The following is a 21,603-nucleotide window of genomic DNA, read 5'->3' on the forward strand; positions in this document are numbered from 1 at the left end:
TGGTGACTGAGTCTAGACTCACGAACCTCTGATATCAACCTCTGTATTTCAGGTAAAGTGGTGGTGTGTTTCAGATGACTAGTGCCTGTGGCTCCTACTCCTCTGTGCCTCATACTCCCCAAGAGCAAATGTATTGACTTACTTTATTCAGTTTGTGTTTTTTTCCTCTCCTCTTTTCTGTTTCTATTCCTCTTTTGGAGTTTCAGCCACAGAGTAGTTCACAAATAGTCTATATTCTTCAAAGTCAGGACCTAAATTGAGGCAAAGCTACATTTTTTTGGAAACTAACCTCTTTCTAACTCCTTCCATTTAAATTCCTGACAGAGGTTTTCTGCATGATGGCAAGAGATCATTTCATGTTTCAGGTGTTTCAGAGACTTTCCATGGGTGGCATCATGCCTAATCATTCAGTAAAAAAGCTGTCCTGTATAGAATCAGGCTCATACTCAGTGTAACCAAAGCTATCATCACCATTCTCTGTCTGTCAAATACCTTGTCACAGCAACAACAAAAAATCCAGTACACTATTCACAGCTCTTATGCTCCAACTCTTGTGTAGGATTAACCGCCAAGGTGGATAACCACCCTGTTGGGAGGTGTGTGTTTGTGTGTTTGCGCGTGCCTATGCATGCGTGCGTCCTACTTGCTTTGCACGTCTGAGTGACACCACATGGCACTGATCAAAGGGGCTTCCTTGATGATGAAACTGTAACAGGTGTGCACAGGCACGCCAGACTAACCTAGGCAATAACCTGTCTTGACAGGTGCAGCAGTCTATGTTTCATGTCCTCCACTATCCACCACTGTGCACGTGATTTAAGTCACTGACCCAATGGCTCCCTCCGACCACTGCCCAGACAGCCATGCGAAGATGGTAATGGTTGTAAAGGTACACTAATCTCTGATGGTAACATTCGGCTTACCTTAATTTGTTTTTTGGGGTGGGGGATGTTGTATTAGGAAAGAAGGTGGGGGTTGATGATGGGGAGGGGGGTGGGGAGGTTTGGGGGAATTACACTAATCAGTTCAAGGCCCTCACTCCCGTACATATAAAACTTCCCATTAGGCTTAGAGCATCATAGCTCACCAGCCTGCTCCCCAGGGGCCTCACATCTGGCTGTCAATTAAGGCCTAAATCCTCCACACAGCACTAAACTGCAAGGTAGGAATTGAAAAAAGGGAGGAACAGGGGGAGGAGGCTGCAGTGGTGGAGGGAGGGGTCTTTAGGAGAGGGTGAGGGCTGGCAATGGGAGGCGAGGATTTAGGGGTGGGGAGGCAGGGGATTGAGAGTAAGCCATCCCCAAAAATATTTGAGGGTTTCTCAACACATGAGGGCAGCGTAGAAGCATTCAGAGCAGTTGAGGGTATACAGGGACCTGTGACGGACAGGGGAAACCTCACTATACCCATTCAGTTACTATGCACTAATTACCTGTAAATACCTAACATATTTGATGAAGAACACATGGAATTAGTGTCATAAGAAGGGTCCTTGCTCCTGGAGGGATAAATAAAGTTATATTTTATCGAATTGAGAAACTCATCTTTTGGGGAAGTGATAGGTTTTTCAAGGCCACCATCGGCCTAGGCCGGCTTTGACAAATACAGTATTTTGGTAACGAGAGACTGAAAAGCCACAGCTAATCGCTGAGGACAGGGCTTTCTAGTCGAGACAGATCTATGCCTCGATAGTTAATAAGGGCATAATGTCACCAAGAATTTAGAGCGTTGCGACAAATATAAAAACAAGTTAAAATACACAAAACCCAAGTACATAAACCCTGGCTGTGAAAAATTAAGATTTCATTTTAAGTCTATCAGATAGCGATGCATTCCATTCCATCTAATCAAAGAACGACTAGTCACGAAATGTCTCTGAAAAACTCAAATGATTTGTTTCACAGTTGCCTCAGCAAAATGACAACATGTACCCATATTTGAAACATGCTGGTCATCTGTAATTGCTGCAGCATTCCATCCTTTTTATAAAATAAAAGGAGGCCTCTAACAGGAGGCGCCAGGGTCCATGGACCATGCCGAGCTTGGCAGGAGATCAAACCAAACGTTGCTGTGACACTGGTAGAGACACAAGCACCTACTTGTTTAGACAGGGCTTAATGAACGGGCCAGGCAGGGCAGGGAGAGATGGCCGGGTTGGTAGAGGGAGAATGGGACAACAAAAAGCTGGGCTTATCTGACCCCTTGGGATTTTGATTACCTTGACAAAAAAACTCCACAGGGCAGAACTAACTATGATTCACCATAGCAATATCCTAAAATCCAATGTTTTCGTACAGTATAAACTATCATTGCCTTTAGGAATTAAACATGGTCAGTCTAAAATAGTGGTTTTGAACAAAAATAGATTCTAGTGACTTTAATGTCAAATATATACATTTCACAATGCAACAACACAATTGTGTGAACCAGGGTGTAAACTAACCAGGTACATGACCATATAATCCCGAGGTTCCATGAAGTAAACTAACACTGTGGTGAATCATGGAGTTAAGTGAAAGCTCCTCCCGTTTGTGGTTGTGTGTCACATGTTTTAATCACTGGGCGGTCAAAAGGTAAACAGAGATCCACCCACAGCATAACACCGTCAGACTGAACTTGGCCTCTGCCAGAGGGAGGTCAGGAGGTAGCCTTCCATGTATTCCATGCCTCTGAGAAGTCACTTAAACATATACACTAGGCCAGACAAGACACATGTACAGTATATATAGGTCAGGGATGCAGTCTGTATCTCCCAGTTCAGATCAGACAACGTCAGTATGCTAGGAGAGGTATTGGAGATCTCCTGTCCTAAATCCTCTCTACCGAAGACCTTTCCCTCCCCGGCCTGGTTCATTTCCAGGCCTCGATATTAATCTGTCGCCCCTCCCACATCCAGGATTAGACCCCTTCTCCCCCTCCCTTACTCCCCTTCTCCTCTCTCCCTCCCCTCCTCCTCTCCCCCGGTCTTTATTCTACCCCTCTATTTTCAATTTACACTGGTATTACACAGATATAGAGTCAGATTAGTGATGTGTTTATGTTGACAGCAGACGCTGGATTAGGTCATTCATGGGGGGCAAGAGGAAGGGCAGTTATGGGTGGCAGGTAGCCTAGCGGTTAGAGCGTTGGGCCAGTAACCGAAAGGTCACTGGTTCAAATACCCGAGCCGATAAGGTGAAAAATCTGTTGATGTGCCCTTAAGGAAGGAACTTAACCCCATAATTTGCTCCAGGGGAGCTGTACTGCTATAACTGATCCTATGAAACAACACATTTCACTGCATCTATCCGGTGTATGTGACAATAACACATTTATTATGGGGAAAGAGGGGAGGTCCAAAGGACTATTGAGGCCGTTATGTCCATATAAAACCACTATCACATAAGAATTCATTGGCCAATGACTTCAATAATGATATTTGCTGAGTGAACCGCAGCTAGTTTATCTAGCAGTTTATCAGACAACATTTGTTGTGTCGTTGATGGAAGTTGTTTGCTGTTGGATGCCAGTGGGCAACATTCTGATACTGAACCACATCAGAGAGAACAGCCTTGTGTGTGCTCAATGTCTAGCTGGCATTTTGACGTGACAAGTTCAACCAATTTACATAGTGATAACCGTACTGCAAATGACTGAACATCTTCACTTCATGAAATACATGCAGAATGCTAAAATACAAAACAGTAGAGTTTATACCACATCATTTAGCAAAATCAGAGTGATAGCTTAAACACGTGAGAATAAATAAATGACAACAGCTTCTTTAACAGGCTGAACTAAGGTGAATGTAACAATGTATTTTCTCCTATATTTTTTTGTATTGTGGAATTGAAATATCAATGTTGCTTGGACATTAACTGTAAGTCACCCTGGCTGTTTCATATCGGCCTGTAAAAAAAGAGGAATGATTAGTGGACATGATTCTCAGTTGCTCAACACATACACTTTCCAGATCCCTCTTTCACCTATTAATGTCAATGACATCCATTTGCCTCTAATCTTCCCCCTCAACTGTATCTCTTCCATGTTGCAATAAGACCTCTTGAGCAACATTAGGTTTCTATCTATTTCCCTCTCTCTGTGTGTGTGTGTGTGTGTGTATGTATGTGTGTGTGTGTGTGTGTGTGTGTGTGTGTGTGTGTGTGTGTGTGTGTGTGTGTGTGTGTGTGTGTGTGTGTGTGTGTGTGTGTGTGTGTGTGTGTGTGTGTGTGTGTGTGTGGCAGCTCACATGGTCAGGGTATGACAAACCTTTCCTCAGGTTCGTGGGGTGACTGAGGCTCTCATTTCCCTTTTATTTTTCCTAGAACTTCAGGTGGTTCTACATAAGACTTATCAGACACTCCAAATAAGCCACAGACAGCAATCAGCTTTATGCAGCTACAAGTCTCATATTATAAAATATCTGTTTGTTATTTTCTTCCCAAAAGCAGTATGCTATGAGTGACAAAACTTAGCCATTAAATGTACTTTCAAAGGTCACAAAAAAAAAAACATTTTAATAAAATGATAGATACATTTTTTAACACTGAAAAAAAAAATCACATTAATAAGGAGATTATGGTTTTAAAATAAATATGTTTGTCCATTTTCAAAATCAACCATGTTAGTGGAAATGTCATTTTGATAATGAGAGTAGGCCTATATGCCATTCTCCGTGATCAAATGCTAATTGGAGGAGTCATTATGGAACATACTTTGGTCATAAAACGTTGTTCTTGCTATACACAAGAAGAGAAGATGCCCCACTGACAGTGGATTTCTTAATGCCCAAAGCACTCCGGTATCGAAGTCTGTAATCTCATTTCATGCCATTTTAACAGACGTAGAGACAAAAAAAAGGGGGAGTAACTGGGCGCAACTGTTTGCACCTCACCTCTGTGCACCTCTAGATAGGGCCTATTTACAAACGTATTAGAAACTATACTATACTTTTATCAATTATAGACTTATTGTGATGTCGTGATAATAATAATAGTTAATAGCCCAATGATAATAATAATATATAGAACGTTATTATTGTTAATAACTTAAAAATAACCATAGATCTCAAAATTACCTGTAACCTGCCATCTTGATCAAGTTTCCATATTCCTGGTTTCGTATGAGCTCCATTCAAATCCAACTGGCTTTGAGTGGGCTCATCATATAGCCGCTTCCATCCATTTGTGAACTTCTCATCCATCCATCCAGAAAATAAATAGATACCGAGAAGGGAGGGGAATAGCCTACTTTACCAACCACAAACCATGTGTGTTAGTTACTCTCCGCTGCACATGACAGACTGGAGCCTACAAGTGATGATTTTTTTTTTTTAACTATGATAAACATGAAACATCATTTTACAAAAGCCCTATATAGTATGATATGCATATTTGCAGGTTGTAAATTACGCCTTTGCCGCAGCGTGTTTGGTTAATGCCAGTGAGAGCCCGGTAGAAAAATATGTCTGCATCTTCCCCCTTTCGTTTTTGTACAATAAATACAATGCGGAATGGCACAGAAGGATTTTCAATGAGAATATACAGTCACTCAGTCAAGATAAAAGGCAGAGGTCGGCTACCTATCCGCTGTTGTGCCTCTGGATACACGCAGGAAGGGAACTATATGTACAGGTAAACTACCTGTGCGCTCCAATCAGGTACTTCGGCGCTCCTTTCACAGATTTGACTCATATGCCAGTATGGACAGTGCCTCTCGCCGAATTATAAAGATCCTCTCTCTCACTGCAATTACAGTGCTGTTTTATTTAATTTGTGATGTCGCTATTGGAAGTCTGATTCGTGGGTAATTCCTCTAACCTTTGACTCAAAGCATAGCCTACAAATGATAAATGTAATCTCAAGGGAGACAACAACTTGATCACGTTCTTCTCCAAACGACGCTCACACACATACTCCTCAATTATCCCTCCGCGTGAAGATAGGTGGCGTGTTAAGGGGTCCGGCGCCTTCTACATTGCAGGAAAAGAAAGAGAGCGAAAAAATGTCATTAGAAGAGGCGTAACACGTCAGTGCGCGTCCCCAGGTCTGTTTCGTGAAGTGGCTGAAGGAGATCAGTCCTAACCTGCCCATCAGGAATAACGGTCCCTCGTCAAGCTATTTTCAAGGCTTATTCACAGTTATTTTCTTTGGATCCACGACGCACCACTTTACCATTTCTCTTTGACGTTCTGTCTTCTAACCAGCTGTTTGAAGGATCACACTGACACTCTGGTAGGTGTATTTTACCACATTGTCATTTTTACATCAGTTTCTGACTGTGAAACTTCAACATCTATGTGGTTGAGGGAGCTATGGCATACAGGTACCTCAGGTATCCGTGCGCTGTTGCGCAATTATAAAAGTTGGACCACTTACCTGAGCAGGTGAGAAAGGTCCGTGCTGCTCCAGGAGTGGGTAGAGCGCTGTAGGTACCTGCGTCAACTGTACTCTGATGCTATCATATTCCCGGTGTCCTTTCCGGGGAATCGAAATGTATTCGATGTTATTCGTTCCTATTCCTTTTGGTAGGAAACGGACGTAGGCTATTCCCGTTGGTTTGCCATCCATCTTATTTGTACATTTTATGTATAGCCTTCTATTAGATGGAGCAACATTGTTTTTTTAATCCACATTCTAAATGTGAACATCTCCTATTCTGCGTAGCTGGGGTTTGTGCAGTGACCACAGACATCCGCACTATTGTGTGTGTTGTAGCCTATGTGTGTGTTCACTACTGGTGCAAATGCCAAAGCCTTGTGAAAAAAATGCGATGCGGTGGCAACATTTCCACATTTAAATCTTTAAACTAGGAGATCCTCGTCTGGGCTGTGTTTCAACCATTCTACTTCAATTGATTTTCCTCGTAAATGTACAATATAAAGCTTTTCCATGTGGGGCAGTAGCCTATTCCGTGTGTTGTCGTGTAAATGTTGGTGACTGTGTGTGTGTTTGTTTTCTCCTTCGCTTCGCTACCGTTTTAATACAAACTCCACTAACACCACGTCCCTACATTTTACACAACATTTGAATGTGGGCCATGGACAGGCTGATTCTCATTTTTATCAATCAGTTTGGATGGTAGTAAAATACATCTTAACATTAATTTCTTATAAAAGGGAAGTTTGTCTATTTCCCCACATTTTAAGATTGCACAATTTAGCACGTTTTTTTTCTTGCTGAATCTTTATCATGAATGGCCTATCAAAATGATTGTTTTTTTTACAGAATATTAACACTCATAAACATAGCTTGCAAAAAAAGGGAAACTAAACTCTAAATGACTGAGATGACCAATGGGCGAGATGTAACATATTATGGCTTATAGTTCTTTGGTTAAGTTTGACATTTTAGTGATTAAAAACTGAACCAATGGGATAGATTTCAGTTTGGAGATGACAGCAAAGTCGCTTTTGACTGACAGTAGGGGATCCGTCACAATCCCTAAACGTCATCAACAAGGCTCAAGTTTACGTGAAAGTTCAGTAAACTTAAACAAAAAGGTACACCTATTTTTTATTTTTTTTACTTCATACAATAATCGACCTTAGTATTAATGTATGACTTAGCTTTCAGTCATCCTTGTAAGCTATCGAATGTGTCTGCCTGTCTGTCTGTCCTCCTCCTTCTGCTCGGTTCATTGACGCTCTGCCGGATTAGAGACATATCAACAGATCAGGCGACCGCGGACGCAGTAGCCTACGATCCTACTCAATATCACTCTCCTGGACTCTTTCTTTACACATTTGGAGTTTCATTGAAGACTTTAGAGTGAATTTTAACTTTTTTTATGTCGTGCCCCTGTGGTTGAACAGGATCCATACAGTCATCTTGTCCCAACATTTGTCGCCGTTTTGTTTGGTTATTAGATACCAACCAGAGCCTGCCTGTGTGCTGCTGATTGAAGGAGCCGAGCCCATGCGGAGCGCATGCCATCTGACCTAGCCTACTCGTCTTATCAATGAAGCAGGAGATCATGGCGGAGGGTCCCCGGTGTAAGAGGCGAAAACAATCCAACCCACAAAGAAAGAACGGTAAGAACATTTTCAAAGTAAAATAAAAGGACAGTTCGGGAACATTTGTATGTTTTGCCACCAGTCACATGCGGGACATCCCGCGCGCTGTCTCCTTCCACAGTGCAATTAGGCTACATTCAGTGTAAGCGTTGTGAAGTGGGTAGGCTGCATAAAAGTAGCCTACATGTTGTTGTAGTTTTGAATTTAATCAGTATGAAAAGCATTTGAATGTTTATTTTGAATGAGGTTATGAACACTAAAGTAGACTATCAAAAGTGCGACTGTGCGAGAAAGGGACTTGAGAATGAGGCTCGAATAGCGGTTCAGCGAGATAGTGCCATTATCTAGCAGACATGCAGGAAAACCGTTATATGGGTAGGAGCGCTTCTCGTAGGCTATGAACTGGAGATTTTGGGAAAACCTGTGGATTATGTAGAAATTGCATTGTTTTGGTAACGTTTGTGTGATTATGAAGGAAATGGGCTTTATCTCACGTTTATTCAACGCTGTTTCATTGCTGTGTATATTGTGTTGTGTTGTGCTGTGTGTATTGTGTTGTGCTGTGTGTATTGTGTTGTGTTGCGTTGTGCTGTGTGTATTGTGTTGTGTTGTGCTGTGTGTATTGTGCTGTGCTGTGTGTATTGTGTTGTGTTGTGCTGTGTGTATTGTGCTGTGCTGTGTGTATTGTGTTGTGCTGTGTGTATTGTGCTGTGCTGTGTGTATTGTGTTGTGTTGTGTTGTGTTGTGCTGTGTGTATTGTGTTGTGTTGTGCTGTGTGTATTGTGTTGTGCCATTATTGCCGTTCAGAAGTGACCTGGTGTCTTTACAGACACTTATCACGTATTAGTTATTATAGGTTGTCAAATTGGAGATAAAGGTCTTGAAATGGTCATTATACGTAAGAGTCACAGTTTCTGAATGTTACATTTGTTGTTTGATCTGATGCGGCGCGTCACAAAGGCTGCAGCACTAAACGCAACACAACTCATAGGCAAGCTCACAGACTGTATCACACAAAAGTATCCGAGTGCATTTCTGTTATTATCGAACAGTTACTTGAGAATTTAGTTATGTGTTACAACGTTTATTTTCGTTTTTAACGATTATGTTAGGGGGAAAGCAACAGAGAAAATGGGATACAAAAAAGTCCTGAGTTTTGTGTAGCCTAGAAGTTGTGACAGGATTTTGCGAGGAGGGCATCCCTTTGACGTTTCAGCCATGTGTGTTATGTAAAGTTTTATTTAATGTCAATGTTGAACTGAAGTCGGTTTTGTTGTTACTTTAATATCACATGCTAGTACATGTTTGGTGTTAATTATCACAGTGTCTTGTTTTATTTGTTTGTTTGTTGTAGACGTAGACGTCGGCTATTGTAAACATATATTTTTTAATAAATCTTTGTATTTAAATGACATTGTTTTTTGAACAATTTTCAGTCGACTTCTCGTGGTTATTCGTTTTTATTCGTTCATTGATTGAGTGAAATCAGTAGGTTGTTCAGGGTCTTTACTGCTCTCAAGCACGTTTCTGATCAACAAAGGCAAATAGAGTTAAGTATTGCTGCTCTCTAACTGCACCTTGGTGTTTGTAAGGACCAAGATGAGAAGTGAATTTTAAAATTGAAATGGTATAGATTGAATTTCAAAGACCATTCAGCCAATATGGGCAAACATAACGAAAAACGTCTTGTTGACCAGTTGACATTTGTTTAAGAGTAAACGTATTTATTTAACCAACCTCTTTAGATAGTTTGGAAGCGTTTTTCACCGGCTTAGGTCTCGTCAGAGGTTCAACAACGGAGGCCTTATGTTACTGTTGCTCCTCCCAGATGTTCACTTTTATTATTGATCATTTTATTGAGGAAATGTTTGCGCACCCATTCCCCATTTTTCGCGGATTGCTTCTTCCTTGTGGGCGAATTTTATAGCCTATATCTTCATATGCAATTAGTTATTTTGAATATGCTTGTGTTTGCCTTACAGTCCACTGGATAGGCCCATATTGTCTATGTAAGACTTTTAATTGTGTGGTTTGAGGCAACAACAAAAAGACACGTGGGCCCACAGTTTTGGTCTGGTGTAAATGTGTGTTATCCAGAATGTCAACTTTTAATTCATAAGACTGAAAGTCTACTACAACTCATGTGTGCCTGAATATACTTTTTGCCTGAGGCCAACTTTCACTCCGATGCAGTAGACTATTCCTATAGGAATATCTATAAGGCCTGAAGGGTCTTGTTATTTGACCTATGCATTTTATTATCGCAAATCGAGAAACGGAGCACCAGAATATACAGGTTGTGAGGTGGTGTGTTTTTGTGTGATTATAGATTTTTTTCATGATCCTCATATTTTAATTCGAAATATGCGCGATCATTATGTAAATGCTATTAACCCTTTGTTGGAATTTCCACATATTGTCTGTTGCATGTATATATACACTATGACAGTTTCTTGTGTTTATGCCTATACTTCTCTTCTCCCCCCTCCCCACACACATCTCCCCCTACTCTGCCACTCTCGGGTCCCAATGGGAGGTCACATTAGGCCCTGTGTAACTCGATACGCGCAGCCTGCGCAGCTTTGTTGCAGTTCGCAGTCCCCCCTCTGGTGCTATAGGCCTACGTCACATCCAGCTGTGAGGGCTCGTTCGGTTGTGTGAGCGCAGCTGTCAAAAGCGCTCCCTTAACCTCGCCAGCCAGTAAAGTTAAAATAGTCTCTTTTTCTGTTTTTCTTTAAAAGAAAATGGCCACTATTTCAGCTTTCAAAGCCACTCGCCATTAACCAAATTGGTGGACTAAAGTGTGTAGGGTTTCAAAATAATTTAGCATATGATCAAATACCTAATAAACTGGACACAAACCTTGTTTGATTAAATCAGAAGAGTAGGTCCCAGCAGTGTCTTCTGTTATGGTCTTGCTACCCCGACTTAGAGTTATAAGACGTTAAATACATTGGTTCCTCTCTGGGTTATGACAACATTCAAATGAAGGCATGGTTTGTATAGCTGTCGTAGCCAGTAGGCTAGTGGGTCCATAACTGTCTCAAGACAATGGGTTTTCATTGGAAGTGTGTCTCATTTACATGCTCCTATCATCAGCAGTGAGCAGTGTCAGGGTGCCCGCTGTACCATTCATGCCACATTTCTCACAAACGTGCCATTGTCCTAGTTGCTGGAGACAGATACCTTTTCTAATGCCCTCCTGTTTGTGTTTGGATTTTTACCATACATTTTTTCTCTCACTTTTATTCGGTGTCTGTCAGCTTATTATGGCTAATGGCATATGAGCTCACTCATACGTGTTCATGTGCATGCGTGAACGCACGCACACACACACACACACACACACACACACACACACACACACACACACACACACACACACACACACACACACACACACACACACACACACACACACACACACACACACACACACATCCTCAGTCCGAGAGCTCTCTGGCACTGCTATGGTGGTCCTTCACAACGCCTTTGGTATGATTACCACTCTCGTTCACATCAGTGCTGACCTGAATGCCTTTCATATCTGCTCCGCCATGTCTTACGCACCCCTCCCTCCCTCCCTCCCTTGCTCCCCCCTCCCTCCCCCTCAGTAAACACCCCCTGAGGGCAGAACAAAGAAAAGGAGCTCCTCTCCTCATTCTTAATCACAATTCAGGCCTTTCACCGCCGCCAGGCCGCTCTCGCATTCAGCATCCCAAAGCCCGAGATGAAAAGAGCTCAGGAAAAAATGGAAAGCAGACAGCGAGAGAGTGAGTGAGAGTGAGAGGGGGAATGAAAAAGAGCGATTATGGAAAAGAGGGACAGAAGGTGGTGGTGGGTAGTGACTGAGCGACATAACTTAGGTGTCTCCGGCTGTTTGTCAGGCCTCCCCTGGTTACGTGCCCTATATAGCCCTCCCACTCAGCCCAAGGGCTGGGTCCTACTGGTGGACAGATAGGGTTACGGGATGCCATTCCTGGACTATTCACAGCTGAATGGGAGAGAGCGAGAGAGAGGGATGAGTGGTGTAGGGAGATAGAGAGCGAGAGATGAGTGGTAAGCAGGGAGAAAGTGAGAGAGGGAGGATAGAGAGAAGGAAAGGGAAAGGGAGAGAGAGGAAGAGGTGAGGGGTGTGGATAGAGAGAGCATGGTTGCGAGGGAGGGAACGCAACAGATTGTTTTATGGCTGTAAAAGAAATCTTGCGAGTGCCTGAGACTTTTCAGATTCCATTTTAATCAGCATGACAGAGTTGGGGGCAGGTGGGATGTGTTTTTGTTTCCGCCTGTGGATTGGTTGTGCTAGTCACATTGTGTGTTGCGTTGCATTGCACACTCCGCCCCATCCATCCCTCACCCACTCACAACAAACTACCTTCATAATGCCTATTTCTATACATTTAAAAGATAGAGCTTGCGATTTGTGCTCCAAGGCCTTAATACTGACTATATAACCCTGAATAGATCCATAAAGCCCAATTCAGAGGCAAAACACTTGTCTTGCGGTGCTGTCTAGCGAGACAGACTTCATTGTGGTAGGCCTCTTCTCTTTTCTCCTGCTGCTTCATAGGTCAGGAATCACACATCCACAGAGGCAGACAGAAAGAGAGAGATAAATAGAAACAGAGCAAGAGAGAGAGAAAGGGGGTGGGATGCTGCAACTTTAAAATACACCATGTGATATGAATTCCTAATTTTTTGTTAAGAAAAGGAGATTATCTTCATTCACCTTCATTCAACCCCTCCCTCCCTCCCTCCCTCCCTCCCTCCCTCCCTCCCTCCCCCTCCCTCCCTCCCTCCCTCCCTCCCTCCCTCCCTCCCTCCCTCCCTCCCTCCCTCCCTCCCTCCCTCCCTCCCTCCCTCCCTCCCTCCCTCCCTTTGCCAGCCCAAGCTGTGCAGGATTTAGGCAGATTTACTTCACCAAACACCTTTGGACATTGGGGAGGAGACAGGCCTGCTTTGGGAAGAAGGGGGCCTTTGTTCCGAGAGGTGCAGGAGAGATAATGCTTCACCAAGTAGCCAGGCGGAGGCAGGGACATTATATTAACCAGTGTGCCGGTGGCCTGGGGAGCCGTGTTAAGTCTCTATGCAGCCACTGCCCCCTCCTCACTCTTTATACATACAGGGACAGAGAGATGGGCTGGCCGGATGCCTCTATGCTCCAGCATTTTTTCTTTGACTTGGCCCCAATGACTCCTGACTACACACTTATAAACATACACCCAATAACATACACACTCCCATATTAATACACTCCCAGTTCAAATGGCCAAAGTCAGTGATTTATTCATATATGTACAGTTTGGTCTGTATTTGTGTATGATCAAAGTTAAATGTTGTTTTGATCATATTAATGAAATAATCTGGTATCCTGTCTGTCTTGAGAAAGAGAGCGATCTATAGAATTATTGAGGAGTAGCCTAAGTCCTGCTTTACTAATCCACAGCAACACTATACACTTCTCCCACCTCTCTCGTTCCGTAGCCGGCCTGCACTACCACCACTCCAGCTACAGCTTTATCCTGCCTGTCCTCCTAACATCTGTCACTACTGAGGGGGACAGGAGAGAATGCCACCGGGGGCGCAGTTACTCTCGCGTCACCGGTGACTAATAGGAACAGGCCATGTACATATTAGTGTGTCTGCTGCCTGCCTGCCTGCCGTGCCCACCCACACCCACCCCCACTCACTCATCATTCTCTTTACCGTACTTCTTTGAGATGCATGGGCCCTGCCTGCCTGCTTGTAAATGCCAAGACGTCTAACTGTACAAACAAAGCTCATCACTGTGTCAGAAGCACAAAAGTCTTCAGAACAGAGAGCCCGCTTTGACAGCTTCAGAACACCTACAGTACGCCTCCCTACGCTGCTGACTGGAATGGCGGAGACACAGAGAGTGTTGCTTGCTGCAGTTTGTACTATAGGGCCACACTGCACTGACTGACTTTGAGGGATACGAATTAGGCTGCTAAAGCGTTACATTCTGCTGGTTATTTGTGTGCCTGACAGTGTTGGTGCATTTCAAGGTGACTGACATGGGTTATTGTATTTTTTCTCTCTGTAACCATGTGCATATTTTCTTCATGAGTGAATACAGAGTTCCCCCTTGACATTTTGTGGCGCCACATCGCCTTTAGCCTAAACAGCTAGGATTTACCAAGGTCAATAATGAGGTATGTCACTGCAGGCTACAGAAACAACAGTCCCCGTGATAATGAATGGAAATAAGGTTCAGTGCAACTATCAGGGGTGGGGGGATGGGGAGAGGGGAGCTCTGTATGATCACCTTACTGAACTATTACACATTTTCCCCAGTTATTTTAAATTGAGCAGCTTTAGACATTTTTTCTTCATTTGTTTTAAGTGAGCATGAGGTGCTCGCTGATCGAGGCCTGTATACATATCGACTGAACATGTTTGAGCCAGACGACAACATTTTCAGACACACGTATGCGGCATCCCTCACACGGATATGTGGGGCTTGATTGGCGCGGTGTGGTGCAGCACCCGGGGCAAGGTCACACACATGGAACAATCAATAACGGATCGGTGGATTAAGGTGTCATGACATCTGTGGGTCCAGACCTCTCCCATACGGGTGAATGCCTCCCACAGAGAGTTCTGTTTGTCTGTCAGAGAGTGCTCCGGTCAGATCTACACAACCAGGACTTAAAGCTTACATACGGGGTCTCTGGCCCCGAGTGGGAAAGTTTACAAACACACGTGCTGTTCTCTCTTGGAAGTAGACACCGTGGTTGAATCTGGCTTGTGGTATCTGATGCACATCCCCTGTGGCGTGTTTTCAGTGATAAAGATCAACTGTTCTGTGTAGAAGTAATAGAAATAGATAGCTTTTGGAGATTAGTCTCTGTCTCTCTCCAGTCCTCCCTGTTCGCCCTCTTCTGAACTAGATCTGTATGCTTTAGGACCCCTACTACAATAGCAACGGAAAGATCTCAAAGACTGACATCACTGTAATTACATTTGTGTTGTTTTTCTAAACGTTCTTTCAACCTATATCTGCCGTGAGTAGTGGGAAGGTGATTAACCTCACCACTCAAACATATCTGGACATTTACATGACAGCAACCGGGTTAGAAACAACAACAACACCATGCACTTGAATCCCGTTGACGATCAGCTTTTGGGTAGTGTTGTCCACCGCTATGAGGTGGAAGGGCAGACATCAGGATGGGTAGATGTGATGTGATCCTTAAATAGGCTCTGACTGGGGCAGAGGCTCCTCTGAGCCATAGCCATTCCCGGCACTGTCACTACCAAATGTCACCCAGACACCTCCCCAGGTAACAAACACAGCCAACTGGGTGAAGGGATTAGTCATGGTGACAGCATCCACCCTCCATCCTGCTCCCTCCATCCTTACCCTCCTTTCCCAAACCCCCTCTTGTGACAGCCAGAAAGGCACCAGCCAGCGCCTCCTCTCCTCTTCCCGTTGTTCGGATCCACTCTCCTGTCCTGTCTTGGTTTGGAGACAGCCTTTGTTTCCCATGCAGCGGTCCTCTCTCTCTGTGCGTTAGGTTAAAACTACCAGTTCACTGTCCTGTCCTCCTATTGGGTCGTCTGTAGTGCTCCTCAGGGTACATCAGCAGGGGTTCCAGTCAGGGATGAAAGGACACAACTTCCTGGTCACAGATCTAGCAATTAAAGTAATGAGGAAGTTCATCACTCATGGAAGCCTGGCCTGAGTTGAGCCTCAGCCCCTATGGTGGGCCTCCCTCCTGATAGTTCCGTACTCTGAGCTGCTCAGTCACAACCTCAGGCGTAGGCTGCCCGTGTCTTATCTGAGGGGGATGTCCTGTCCTTACATTCCACGGCTAAATGATTCCCTTCCTAGTGTTCGTCCAACCACTCAGGGGTATAGGAACGGGCATTCCTGTCAAAGTGGCCCGATACCATTTCATGTGAAGGAAAGGTGAGCACTCTTTCACCTCTGCTATGGTGTTTGTTTGCCATATGGTTGGGAGGTATGGCTTCAGAGGTGATGAGGGAGAAGTTTTGTAAAAGGGACAGTTGCGTGAGAGTTTCAGATCAACATCTTTGATTCTGTGTGTCATTTCCTGCGTCATTCATCCGAGGGAAATGCTTGCAGGTGTGGTTCTCTCTTCCATCACTGGGGTGGTGTGTGTATAGTATACTAAAGAGACTTGGCAGTGCCATGTGTGTGCCACTCATCCAGATGGCACGTCTTATCGTACCCTCTAAGCAGACAAATCACAGGGCATCTTAATGTGATGTTGCGTTTGGAGTTTTACAGTACAGGGGGCTGCACTCCTAATGACTTGCATTCACTCTGGTTTTACCATAAAGGAGTGATCCTGTGCAATTAGACTTAATGAAATATTCATGTGCGGCACCTTCTCAGTCGTCCTCCTCGCAAATGAGCGAGCCACGCTTAATGCACCCCCCGTTTGTATTATGGTGGCAGCCTGGCATGTTGGCAATTAGTGCTTTGCTCTGACAAGCGACTGTAGTGCTGGGCGGGGATAGGAGGCAGAGGAGGGTGGGGTGTACTGGGTAGGAAAGAGGAGAGTTTCTTGTTGTTACACATGCAAAGCTCCTCCCCTTGAATGCTCATCTTTTTCCTGAACAACAAAAAGGCACAGAGGGAGTTTGTACCATCCTGAACAAGACAGGAACAGGGAAGTGGTCTTATAGGTAGACGGAGTCTGACATAATAAAATGGAGTCTGACATAATAGCCAGGTCCAGCATTATCTTTTTCACCGGTCAATGAGAAACACCTTTCAATGTTAAGCTTGGCTGTCCCCTTCAGCAGTTTCTTTGTCTTTATCTCGCGTTCTCTCAATGTCAAGTTCTGACATTAAGCATCTGTTCAAACAAACCACATTCACAGATTAAGCATGGCACAATTGCATCAACCACACATTACCAATCTCTTTCTTAGATTTTTTCTTGCCCTCACACATTGTCTGTCTGTCTGTCTGTCTGTCTGTCTGTCTGTCTGTCTGTCTGTCTGTCTCCCTCTCCCTCTCACACACACACACACACACACACACACACACACACACACACACACACACACACACACACACACACACACACACACACACACACACACACACACACACACACACACACACACACACACACACACACACACACACAGGGGTTTGCATATGACAAGCAGGGCCTGATGGGGTTACGGCTGTCCACGGTCTTTATTGAGCTAAAACGGCGTGACGGCTGAGTTTTGTTAAGCCGGGAACAAAGGAAAGGAGGGGTGCTGGGATGACATTGTCTGTGTGGATATAAGTGTTGTCACTGTTTGGGTTGGGCTGGTGCAACGCAGCACTCTAGCAGGGTCATATTCATTACATCAGAAAATTATAGTGCGTTTTTTTAAGTCCTCTCTCAAACTTTGCCAGACATTGTTGTTGCTATGAGAGGTAATTATTAGGAGCAATGTTTTGGGTATGACTTCCATTTCCTCTGTTTATAAAACCTTTTTAGTTGCCATTGGTCATATTTTTTAAACATTTATAAGAAAAACATAAATATTGTCGTTTTTTTATCATCATTAGTCAAAAACCTACATCGCTTGTTTTACAGACCTGTCAACCATGAAATCTCTCTCTCACAAAATGACACTTCACAGGCCAGGTTTTGGGAAAGTCCCCATATGCATTTCAATGAGTTTTTCTTTCACAGATTCTCTCCTTAGTTCCCACGCAATGGGGCCTAATCAGTTGTGCACCTTTAGCTGAGGCCTGAGAAGTCTCGCGCGTTGCATTTGCGCAGGCCTAACCGTGTTTGCAGTGGGATTACGAGGGCTGGGTGGGTTGTATGAGAGCTCGGGGGGGGGTTGGGGTTTGGGGTGACTGGGTAAAGGTAGCCATGGGAAGGACCCCCTGATGGTGAGGAATGCTGGCCAGGTCACAGAAAAGGAGAGGGGGGTGCTGAACGAACACTCCGGGGATGGGGCAGGTGCTTTTGTGGGTCCTGTCAAGCATCAAAGCTGTGACAGAGCTGAAAAGGTTAGTACTACAGCCGAGTACTATACCCCCCCCCCCCCCAAGTTGCGAGTGGGTGCTAGGGTGACAGCCATTTCATTCTCCTCCTGGAGTCCCCAATTTATAGGTTGCTAATTTTTCCTAAATGGACAAGAGGTGTAGAGTAGATACATTTTAAAACGCAGTGTTATCTGATCTATTTCGAACTCTGATCTATATCTGCATGGTTGCAAAGTACCATTTTATTTACAACGTGAGAAACACCTTGTGAAAAGGCGATTGTTCCCCTGTTGTGAGAGTAGCCCTCAAAAGGCAACGATAACTTTATAAGATCTGTTTGTTCCAATAGTGTGCTTATGCAGTGAAATGGGCAGTAAATCTAACAGTTTTTCTCCATTGTGTGATGGTTCTATCTGTAATGGTTTGGACTTGACTCATTAAGTATAGGACAACAACATATGTTCCAGAAAATACAAGTATTCAATTGAGCAGCCCTCAATGAGACAACACATCCAAACAGACTCATTTGTCATTTACGATCACATGGAAAACAGTTTAGCACAAAGAGATTGCTTTTATTTCCATTTATATTTTGCGTGATAATTGTGTTAGTTATTAAAGGTGTTACCTATAAAAGCCTACCTCTAACCCTCCCCACCCTACAATGTAACCTGCCCTGCCAACTCTTAAAGCACAAAGCCCTTACAGCCCAGTGACAAATTGTTGTGCTCTTTTCTTTGCGCTTCATTGCGTGCTTTGGTGGCACTGTCCCCTGTACCTCATGTTTGGGTAGAGGTGGGGGGTGTTCGGGGGGTACAGGTTGCGTCATGGGACCCGAGGTGTCCCCTTTTGTGCAGCCCGTCAAACGTGGTTAACATGCGGCCATTTATCTCCAAAGCCCCCTGGGTGCACAATGGTCTGGGTGAGCAGAGCAGGGGCCGACCCATGATGGAGGGAAGGGGGGGGGAGCGGCTTAGCTGTGGTGCGCTCCTATTCTCCCCCACTCTTCTCTTTCTCTCTTTCCCTCCCTCCCTCCTCCCTCCCGTTTCTCCTCTTGGCTGCACACAAGCCCTCTGTCATTGTTTTGTTTCATTATTTTCCCCAGAGGCACTCCTCAGTGTGGGTCAGGCGTTATCTGACAAGGTGCTTCAGAATGTCGGGAGCCCCCGCTAGACGGATTGTACCTTGCAAACGTGCTGTAGCAGAACCAGGGCCCTCAACCAGTGGGCTGTAAACAATAAGGCAGTGTTAGTTACCACCCCCCCCCCCCCAGTCCCCTCCTATTTGCCCTGTAAAGAACTAACAGAAACAGTTATACCTGACAATAAAGCTACAGTTTTACAAGCTTCTCTCCCTTTGTTAGGATTTGCATAAAGGAGTGATGAGATGTGAAAAGAACCAGTATGAGCAATGCCTCATCTAAAGAAAGGAAGGAAAGAGAGGTCAGGGAGCCGTTTCTGCTTGGAAAATGCTTTTTATTATATCCATTAGACAGTTTCAGATCAACATACATTCATATCCTTCCACAACAATGTTGTGCGGTGAGATTCCGAAAAACACCTTTCTGTTCAAAATCAGATCAACAAAAAGGTAGCTTACATTTTGAATGATTTTGATTGCATAATGACAAACACATAATGCTATACACCACTGGTTTATGATGACAGTACATAGTCTAGTCTGAATAATAAGCCCTTGAGCCTGGCATGCAGCACCTGCCTACGGGGAGGTATGCAGTCATTTCATCGCTCTAACAGGATTAGGTTGGGCTGTAATTGATTCATTTGCAGTGAAGGGAGGTGACAGAGCTTTGGAAATGAGAGTTTAGGTAGAACAGACACCCCACAATCCAGCTCTGACTCCATGTGTCAATTTTATTACATCAGTCCAGATGAACTTGAAAGGCTCCCTTTGTATTCATTCGTTAGCTGTTTGTGCCTCTCTCTCTCTCTCTCTCTCTCTCTCTCAAAGAGATGAGATTCAATAGAGGACATTGACAGTGTTTTTCTCTCTCTGTCTTTCTCCTCTCTCTCTCGCTTTCTCTCTCTCTTACCAGTTACAATGTATCTCCACCATTGTTTAATGCAATGGGCATGGCTAGATATGAGGTATCCATGAATGCATTGGAAACGGTATTATTTAAATAACTTTTTTTATGCATTGAGATACAACTGAGGTTAACAAGGTCAATCAATGTCTCCCTGCCTTCAACATCCTACTTGGTAAATTGGGAGTGTGTTGTTTTTAATGAGCACACCAAAACCTAAGGGCTACATTGGTGAGGAGGAGTGTGGGTATCTGTTGTGCATGACTCTGTCATCTTTATGTGTGTGTGTGTGTGTGTGTGTGTGTGTGTGTGTGTGTGTGTGTGTGTGTGTGTGTGTGTGTGTGTGTGTGTGTGTGTGTGTGTGTGTGTGTGCGTGTGCGTGTGCGTGTGCGCGTGCGTGTGTGTGCATGGTCGGTTTGGAGGGGGCATAGGCCTAGCCTACATTGGCGAGTGGAGGCCAGGGCAGGCCAGGCCGGGGGGCTCCTCAGGCTGGATGTCTGAATAGGGAGTTTGGTCCCCATGTAAACCAGTTCACCTGAAAGTAATGGTCCCCGTCCCAGCAGGGCCATGCAGGGCAGACTCCTTCCCTCCTTCCCTTCTTCCCTCCTTCCCTCCCCTAGCCCCCTGTCTCCTGTCTGGTAATGAGCCTGGGAAAGCAAGCCCCCGTGCAGAACTAGGTGACCCACTGGGCAGGGCCCGCCCGTCGTGGGGCGGTGTGGGGGTGGAGGGGTGGAGGAGGAGGGGGCGGTGTGGGGGTGGAGGGGTGGAGGGGGGGCGGTGTGGGGGTGGAGGGGTGGAGGAGGGGGCGGTGTGGGGGTGGAGGGGTGGAGGAGGGGGCGGTGTGGGGGTGGAGGGGTGGAGGGGGGGGGGCCACGTCTCAGGAGCCTCCTTTGTTTTCACGTCTGGGACATGAAATGAAATGTGAAGATGGTGATATATGGCTTTGGTTCATGCATTTTGGAGTAAGGATGGGAGAGGAGGAGGAGGAACGGTGTCGGGCAGATCTGTATAGGGATGTTTGAGTTTCCACTTTAGGTGGTGTTATCATATCAGTTGTAAATTATATTGGCAATATGTGTTGGCATAAATGCTAATGATTAGATGTTTTCTTCCCGGGGATTATGTTGAATCAAATGAAAGGGATGTCACAATAATATTGCTCCACATTGATAATTGCTGCCGCTCTCTCCCTGTCATATGTCTGTGTGATAACAACGCGCCACAATCCACTCTTAGTTGAAATCTAGGTTAAATGCAAATTGATCCCAGCGATACCAGACAATAATTACCATGTATCTTATGTGGACGTGCACTAGACCAGAAAATCATTCATTAAGACCAGGATATGTCTACTGTGGAGTGGACTCTCCAGTCAGTCACCATTGAAGTCAATTGACTAAACTAATTATTTGAGCCTCTGCTTGCTGTACAACAACAACACAAACAAAAGGCCATTATTAAAAAAGCCCTGGAAATATTGCAGACGCAACTGAATTCTCCCCGTAGACTGATATAGAATGGGACATGTCATTGAACAATATGCGGTAGTTTGGACGACTATGGAGTCAGCTT

General features: G+C 44.6%; 1 protein-coding gene and 1 long non-coding RNA gene across 3 annotated transcripts in view; one reads left to right on the forward strand and one right to left on the reverse strand.

Moving 5' to 3' along the window:
- Nucleotides 1-6,743, reverse strand: part of LOC135519399 (uncharacterized) — a 64,907-nt gene extending 58,164 nt beyond the window's left edge. The window contains exons 1-2 of the long non-coding RNA XR_010452290.1: nucleotides 6,357-6,743; nucleotides 5,057-5,950 (exon numbers count right to left, since the gene is read on the reverse strand). This is a non-coding gene — a long non-coding RNA (uncharacterized LOC135519399). The remainder of the gene's footprint in view (nucleotides 1-5,056; nucleotides 5,951-6,356) is intronic.
- zeb2a (zinc finger E-box binding homeobox 2a) overlaps nucleotides 5,980-21,603 on the forward strand; it is a 49,193-nt gene continuing 33,569 nt past the window's right edge. For both annotated transcript variants that reach the window (XM_064944594.1, XM_064944595.1), the window contains exons 1-2: nucleotides 5,980-6,212; nucleotides 7,847-8,011. In XM_064944594.1, the coding sequence (XP_064800666.1) occupies nucleotides 7,939-8,011 (73 nt within the window). In that variant the 5' untranslated portion in view covers nucleotides 5,980-6,212; nucleotides 7,847-7,938. The remainder of the gene's footprint in view (nucleotides 6,213-7,846; nucleotides 8,012-21,603) is intronic.

The sequence above is a fragment of the Oncorhynchus masou genome, chromosome 29, assembly GCF_036934945.1.
Source record: "Oncorhynchus masou masou isolate Uvic2021 chromosome 29, UVic_Omas_1.1, whole genome shotgun sequence".
Classification (NCBI taxonomy): Eukaryota; Metazoa; Chordata; class Actinopteri; order Salmoniformes; family Salmonidae; genus Oncorhynchus; species Oncorhynchus masou.